Source organism: Trematomus bernacchii, unplaced genomic scaffold (assembly GCF_902827165.1).
Source record: "Trematomus bernacchii unplaced genomic scaffold, fTreBer1.1, whole genome shotgun sequence".
In the NCBI taxonomy this organism is placed as follows: domain Eukaryota; kingdom Metazoa; phylum Chordata; class Actinopteri; order Perciformes; family Nototheniidae; genus Trematomus; species Trematomus bernacchii.
This window is the reverse complement of record NW_022988097.1, coordinates 3,677,594-3,685,855: the sequence shown is the minus strand read 5'-3', so window position 1 is coordinate 3,685,855 and position 8,262 is coordinate 3,677,594. Positions and strand designations below refer to the sequence as shown.

Below are 8,262 nucleotides of genomic sequence, written 5' to 3'. Positions count from 1 at the left end.
AAAGTAAATTAAGTTGGATATTGAATGAACAATTGAATGTTCGTTTTGATTGATTTGTTCTTCCTGGATTTAGTTCATGTTGCTCTTTGTGCCCTTTACTCTTTGATAAATATAGTTGATTAAAGTCACTCAAACAAATTAATAATATGTATAGATGAGCATGAAATCAATGATGGTATTGAGTAGTGCAAAAAATAAAAAAGGGGTCGAGTTTAGTCCAGAACTCTATTTTTAGGGTCCCCCCTTAAATGAAAGGAACATTTTCAGATTAGAAAAAACGTTTTATATAAAAAGTAAACTTTCTAGATAAGAGTCCCCCCTAGTTTTGTCTGGAACTAACTATTTAGTTAAGGGTCCACCTCAAATAAAAGCCAGGTACAGTTGGTGATTCCTAGTGTTTTACTGAATACAGCAACCTGGTGTGGCTGCACATGAGGTCAATGAGAGCGGACGTCAAGGACTAGGAACCAAAACTATTAAAAGAGACTAAAATGCTCCTCAGAGCTAGAACTGCAGAGCTAAGTGATGATTTTCTGATTGTCACAACCAGCAACACATTTCAAGTTTGACATTTCCATTGATACATTGTTCATATCAAATGATTGACTGACACAGCTATTCAATAAAACTCAACCTGACCACCTTTCTCCTTTGTTCAGCTGCCTCACATCCTCTCTATTGGACAGGCCCTGTTCTTTGTCCCATCCTGGACGGACAGCCCCTCTGCCTCTCTATTGATTACATACAGTTCTAAAATAAACATAGTTTGAGTCCATCCAAGCACCAGCCAACAACAGGGGCGAGAGACTGCTTTAGATTCATTAATATTTATAGGCTAACGCAGGTTTTTACAGACCTGTCACCGCTGTTGTAACTGCTGCTGTAGAAATGCATCTCAGAGGCCTGACAGTCTATTCACAGCTTACTCCTGGCACAGCTGAAGCCCTAAACACACACACGCACAATCCCACACACACAGTGACTTCTCATGATTTGTTCAAATGCTGGTCTTGAAGGGGAAAGGTGATTTTACACAATGTGAGGACTGTGAATAGGGCTGTTCATGTTTTCTTCACATTGCTGTTGCATCCGTGTGTGTGTGTTTGCATCCGTAGCGTTTTTACCACTTAGGTCAGGAATGACTTTCCTCTTCAGGAGCAGCTTCTTCCAGGTTTGTGACCATGACAGGGAAATTGTCTGTGTTATGGAGGTGAGCAGACCCCTCCTCGTGCCCTAATGAAAGACATACGCTGTTGACAACTTCTGCCTCATCAAATTTGCCGGACAATTGAATTCAGTAGTTTTCCCTCAGATAAAAATACATGCTGCATATACCGGTGATTGCTTTAACTGTGAGTGAACTGAAGCCATTTTCTGAGCTGGCCGGGGCCAAGTCTATTTGTATAGCTCTTAATCACAGTTACAGTCTCAAAAGGCTCTGAAACGCCCACATTATGGAACAACAAATGTGGAAATTAGTTAGAATCTGTTGATAAGCAAAGTGTGGACATTAAACAATACTATAGCAAAAGCAGGGGCTTTTTTTCTTGCGGTGAGGTGATGACTTTCAGTCCGTCTCATCGTTGTTTGTGATGGTGTTGACATCCTCAGCGCTGCTGTTGGAGCGACACACACCCACTGCCAATCAATCAAGCAATCAGCTGATCATCAAAACATCATTCACTGCACCTTCTCTTATCTGCAAACCTATGCAAAGTAGCAATGACCTAATTAGAGTCCTGCTCACACACACATACACACACACACACATACACACACACACACACATGCACAAACACGCGTGCGCACACGCACACACACACACGCACAAACACGCGTGCGCACACGCACACGCACACGCACACGTACACACACACACACACACACACACACACACACACACACACACACACACACACACACACACACACACACACACACACACACACACACACACACACACACACACACACACACACACACACACACACACACACACACACACACACACACACACACACACACTGGCAGCTGTACTGGTACAGTCAATGAGGTGGCTCATTGTGATGAATGGCTGGGCGAGGGTTTTCCCTGGTGTAATTCTCTCACCTGCACCCATCAAATGTTTGGTTCATTAATTCAAAAAGTCATGCCTGTCCTCTGAACGTTTTCACATTCAGGCTAAATGAATTGGAAACAAATCAAATCCAACAACCTGCAGCAACTTGGCAGCAGGTCACACCATGGGATCATTTTTACATACCCTTGAACTTTTTCTCACATGGTTGCGTCTTAAGTTTGGAAAAGTGATTTTTCTTAACTGTTGCATGCAAACAAACAAAACCAACTCAGCATGTGACGTAGCACACACTTTTATTATGTGTTTTATTATTAGTTGTGACTGTGAGTGTGGTTCACCCTATTCTTGTTAAACACGAGCGTCATCATTGTGAGTATGTTAGCATGCTGAGGTTAGCATTTAGCTCAAAGTTTAATAGCAAACTTTATCTGACGTCATGCATGCACCTCTAGCTATTTACATATTTACTTTTAGACTGTGAGTCAGATTCTGTTAGCCATTACAGCATCAACTTGGGATGACTCACATTGTCCTTATTTGTTTTGGTACTAAATGGAATTTCTAAACCGTAATCTAAATCTGCTTCTTCTTATTTTCTCTCCGATGGTCTTTTGCCCTCACAATCTCCATCACACTAAGGTCATTTGTCCCTTTAACAAACAAACCGTCCCCACCTCCACAACAGTGTCATTATCTGTGCTAAATAAAACGTGAGAAGTGTAGTTTCTCCTACGTGTTTTCTCTGTGGGTCTGGCTGAGAGTCAGCTGCCATCTGGATGTTTCAGCACCACGGACAGCGCACCGAGCAGATCCATTATTAATGCTTCTGGTGAGGATTTCCAGAAAGATCCACCTGAAAAACAGCAACCTTAAGAGAACACTATGCAAGGATAACGTAAAGACATGTAGAGCTTTTTTATCACCCAGTTGAGTAGAGTTATATAATCGTAGAAATTAACAAAAACTCATCTCCCAGCTTTTTATTTTCAGGAATACAGTTCAGCACTAATACAATTCATTGAGTTGCTGCTCCCAAACTGGTTTTATGACAAGGCTTGGTGCTGTAAAGGGGGTGTGGAGAGACTATGCTTCTGAAAGCCAATGATTTCTGCTCCTGCTCGTGTTTGTTTTCCCAGGCACCAACCAAAAGTAGTTAACCCACCTTTTCCTTTACCACAACGTCGCTACAAAGTCACCACGGGGTACCTGAGACACATGTAAAGTCCCTGAAGGAGTGTTGCAGGGATTTAAAAGTGGGTCATCGGTCATTGGTCCACAGGACCCTTGAGCATCTCCAAACCGAGCAGCCGCCTCCTCCTCCGCCACTAAAACACCACCCAGCAGCATTCAACCCGACGACTTTGCGGACTGCAGACTAGCTCCTCAAGAGGAGGACAAAAAAGGGAAAACTTTTCCTCAACAGGAGTCTGATAGGCGGTGGGGTAAAGTGATCATTGCGTTTGCATGGATTATCGATAAGTGCAAAAAAGAGGCATTAGTTATTAATATATTCCTTTAAAGAGCGGGGATGCGAGAGAGACGCCACAGTGGCGAGGATCGCCCGCGCTGAACCGGAGGAGTCACCGGCAGATGATGTCCCGATGTGAGAGTGCTTCCAGAGGAGACGAGGGAGGATGAAGAAGGGGGAAGAGGGCTCTGGAGCGGCAGAGGTGGAATATAATGAAGTTGAGTGGGAAAGGACTGTGCACCGTGTTCACCAGCACCCTCCTCTTCGTGTGCGCCCTGAGCGAAGTTGTGGTTGGATTAAGATGCGTCTCTTTGGGATCTACGGTGAGGGCGCATTTCCACCTCGGCGCCGCGGCCGGGGCTTTCTACTCCGGGCTCCTGGTGGGGGTCGGCCAGGTGCTGCTGGGCTCCGCGCTGCTCTTTTGCATGGAGAAGCCCGGCTGCAGGAATTTCTTCCTCCTCGGGGTTGTGGTGTTCTTGTTGGGGGTGCTCACCGCCTTCTCGGGCGCTGTGGTGGACGGGGACACTGCTTCTCTGGTGGAGAGGAAATACACCCACTACTGCTTCCACTCTTTGGAAGAGAGCTCTGCCTGCGAGCAGCTAAGGGATTACCAGCGGAGTTTGGTCATCTCCACTGTTCTCAGCACCCTGGAGTGCCTCCTGGGGCTCATCAACTTGGTGGCTATCAAAAGGTACAACTCAGCGCAGTTTACTAGGAGCCGACAGAGGCAGCGAGCCGAGGCGATCATCTTCAGCGAGGAGCGGGACTGCTCCTCGGCGGATTTTCAGCCGGTGTCTTACATCAATCTGGGTGTTTTTAACGTGTTGGACGAAACAGGTGCAGAAGTGCAGTGCGGGGGGCATCCGTCAATAGAGCTGCCGGGATACTCGCCAACAGACCCGGAGCTCAACCATTGCTTCCCTTTCTCATACCCGCTCCCCAGCGAACTCCCGCCCGCATATGAAGACATTTTCCCCGCTGAGGCATGCAACACATAGCCGCCCTGGAGCAGCTTTCTCCTTTTCCTCTGCTGTGACAATCAATGACTTTGTGCTTAAACAATCCCATTCTTCTTGTTCTTCTTCCAACTCACACAACAACAAAAAGCAGTAAGTTACAAAGGAGGACTACAGTGGATTTAATTCACCTGATTCCTTCGCATTCAGATATTTTCTTACACCTGCCTGGTATTGTACATCAGCAGTGAGAATATGAACTATACTCATCAAAGTGACAGGCCCAGACAGTGCAGGCCCATAAACGCAACAGCTTGCTAGTATGACAAAAGCAGAGTTTGTGTTTTGAATGTTTGCTGTTAAACATTTTTACTTGTGAATAAAAAGTGTATTGAACCTCAACTGACGTCATGAAGCTGCTGCAAATATAGCTTAATTCATTCAACTTTTCGTAGGTGATCCATTTACGCTTTCTATTTTTATCATAATCTAGAGCCATGAACTGAGAAGATACCTTGAACACATCATCACTATGCGATAATATTGAGTAATTTGCTTCAAAAAGCTGGGGAAGTAAAACAAAGTTTTAAAATAAAAAAGATCCTTCAAAATCAAGGTAGCCGATGCCAAAAGTCCCAAATGTTGGTTTAGCAGTGGGTCTTCCTTTCCCGAAATGCAACAGGGACACATTTGACTAGACCCTCCTTTTCTGTTATAAATGTGTCTCCAAGCCAAAGCTGAAGCAATTTATTCAGGCGTTGACCAAATGTCAGATAATAGTGAAAAATCCCATTTTTAAAAAAAATCCTCATGTCCTGTTCTTTTTGTCCCGACCCAAAAAAGGACATTTCAATATTTGAGAAGATGTTATTTTCTGTCATTTTTTATTTACTTTAACATAAAGATTATCAAAAATAATTGTCTGTTAGTGGACTAATGGTCACAGAAAGCATGAAATGTTTCTCCAATGTGATTATCACTGCACTAAAGTACAAGAAGCTTACATAAACGTGTGGGGTGCACCTTTAAAGGTCTTTCTGTGTGAAAAGGCCACGTAGCAGGTAAGATTAATGATATTAATGATAATGATTATGTGGGAAAGATTAGGAGTTAGGAGTTGGAAGCTGAAAGCACCTCATTTGCATTTAAGTAGCATGAGGGGTAATGATACAAAACCCTTCATTTTGGGGGTCTTTTAATGCATCCCAAATGTAGCAGGCTGGTCACATTTCAGACTGAAGGTCGTCTTGCACCTTTTTCAATGTCAAAGATTGAAGATGTGCAGCACAGCTTCCCATATTGTTTGATATGACTTCAAATTATTGATGAACTCCATCCGCACACAAATAAGCACATCCGCTCTCAGCGTGCACCCTCCGGGGACCATCAAAACACACTCAGCCTCTCTGTTATTCATTTCACTTAAAAGCTAAGAGTGACAGAAGGAAGCTATTTCATCATTATGGTCCCTTTTCACTCAAATTAAAGGGTTTCCACAGCCACATTTCTGGTGAGGGGCACTTGGAGGGAGAAACTTTAATAAGTTCTCCACTGCATCCGTGTAATAATATTCCTCTTATCCTTTTCAAAACCACTCTCTCGTTCTACTTAAATAGGGCTTCAAGTGCCAGAGCTGAATGCAGGGAGAAAAACCCCTCCTCCTCTCCACTTCATGCCAGTAAAAATATACGGCCATAACCCGAGATCTAGCCAGCAACCGACAAGGGAACAAAAGAGAGCTGATGTCCTAAAAGTTTCACGGAGGTGCTTCCAAAGAAAGATGCAAACAAAGCTAATGGTAAGAGCTTTTTCAGACAGAAAACAGAAAAGCAAGACTATGGGTTGGAAGCCTTCCTAACAGATAAGGTGGTGCCCATGCCAGCAGCAAGTCCTCCACCTGCAGCACAGGCAGTATCACCACGAATGAGCTCTTCCTTTCTTCATCTGTGTGGAAAAGCACTTTGCATTGGGCACAACAGATTCACCTTGAGACAAAAGTACAAGAGAATGTTTTCTGTCTTAGGAGCTGGTGCATTGAAGCAATGTTGCTCATATTACATATTCTTTACTCACGGAAAGTGGTCCGACATTCAGTAACTGAAGTCGAAATAATATGGCGAGAAGATGACGCAAATAGGCATCTTTGGTTTTGCTTGGCTGCCTCTGAATTGGATCTTGCAGAGACTTAATGTGGTATAAATCAATCTGAAATATAGACGGTGGTGGTATATGGAAATCCAGTCTGCGATGGTGCTGTGATCGCCATTATTAAATCACTGGGACCTTAGCACTGGCTTTGTTTGCGTGGGGAGGTATTGGAGCGAAGATGTTTTCCATTTTCCAGTTGATTGTCTGGCTAAGCTAAGCATAGAGAGAGATTTCCAGGATGCACACGCTTTACATAGAATCATTGAAATGATGTCCAGAATATATGCATAGAAGCCAAACTGTGCACAAACATCATCTCAGGAGGTAGATACATTTCTGATGATCTCCTTGAGAGACACACACAGATGCCCAGACTAACGTTTGTTGACATTTACAGCTAAAATCAATCGCCATTGACAACACAAGGAGGTTGTTTGAACCACACAGCAACAGAGTGATTTAAAGAAGACTGGGCAGTCTTCTTGCTCCCATTAGGACCCTGTAACATTTCACTTCACCGCACTAAAACCTTTCATTATGTCCATTATGGCTTTTCTTTAACATAGACTTTAGTTACTGCCATCACAACAGACTGGACACACAGTTTGGAACCCAGTGTTCTATGGGGTTTGATTTGTTCGGGACATTGGGAACAGTTAGTTCTCTGCAGTTTGCAGGCAATCATACATTGTAGAGAAATTCTCATCACATCAAGAATGGTGAAGAAAATAAATCTATTCTGTATTCAATACTCAGAATATGCCACATCCCATTTGAAGGACTAGTATGAACGTTTTCATGGAATTTATTAGCATTAATATAATAGAATATTTATAACTCTGTTTTATATAAACATTTTATAAACATTTTCAAAGTTAGGGTTAGGGGGTTAGGGTTGAGTCAAAAAACGTTTTGTACCATGCTGGAAACACGTCTTCTGCTGTGAAGTTGGGCATTTTAAAGATGGAGGTCTATGGTCTTTGTCTTGTTTTTCTTTAGTTGACTCAGAATTCCTTTATAAGTCCAGCAGTGGGGAAATGTACAGTGTTACAGAAAAACAGGCATGCATAGAATACCGTTCCCTGTAGCATTGCTTTACACGTTGCCTCAAGGCCACCATAGATTCTTCCACATGCTTGGAAAACGGAGCTGCAGGGCGGTGGAGTATTCAGTTGGTGCAATCTGCAGCCTCGATGCTGTGGAACCTATTCTACATTCTGGGTACTTGAGTACTTCACTTTCATGTCATGCCTCTTGATACTTATATTCCACTACAGTCCAGTAGAGTATTTCTCGTTGTACTCCTATAGGCTACATGTATTTGACAGATATAGTTCTTCAGATGTTTTCCTTACCTCTAAACGTGTAGAATCCCCAAACAGGAGAGCACCAGAGGGGTCACCTTTTCACACCCAAGAAGCACCCCATGCAGACGGTGTCCTCGCATAGATTTAGCACTTGACAAATTCAAGTAGCAACATCGGTGCTTCGACTAATCATGATCAATGGCTGTAGAATAATGACACCATCGGTTCTGTTTCCCTGTAAGCCTAACTATACAAATTCATTCTGTCTGCCTTCAGGTAGCGATCTCCCTTTCACAATAAAAG

General features: G+C 43.3%; 1 protein-coding gene across 1 annotated transcript; it reads left to right on the top strand.

Annotated features, from left to right (window-relative positions):
- Positions 1–3,455: 3,455 nt before the first annotated feature.
- LOC117475233 (transmembrane protein 271-like) lies at positions 3,456–4,895 on the top strand. Its single transcript, XM_034121397.1, has one exon. The coding sequence runs from the start codon at positions 3,761–3,763 to the stop codon at positions 4,544–4,546; it is 786 nt and encodes a 261-aa protein (XP_033977288.1). The 5' UTR covers positions 3,456–3,760; the 3' UTR covers positions 4,547–4,895.
- Positions 4,896–8,262: the final 3,367 nt, after the last annotated feature.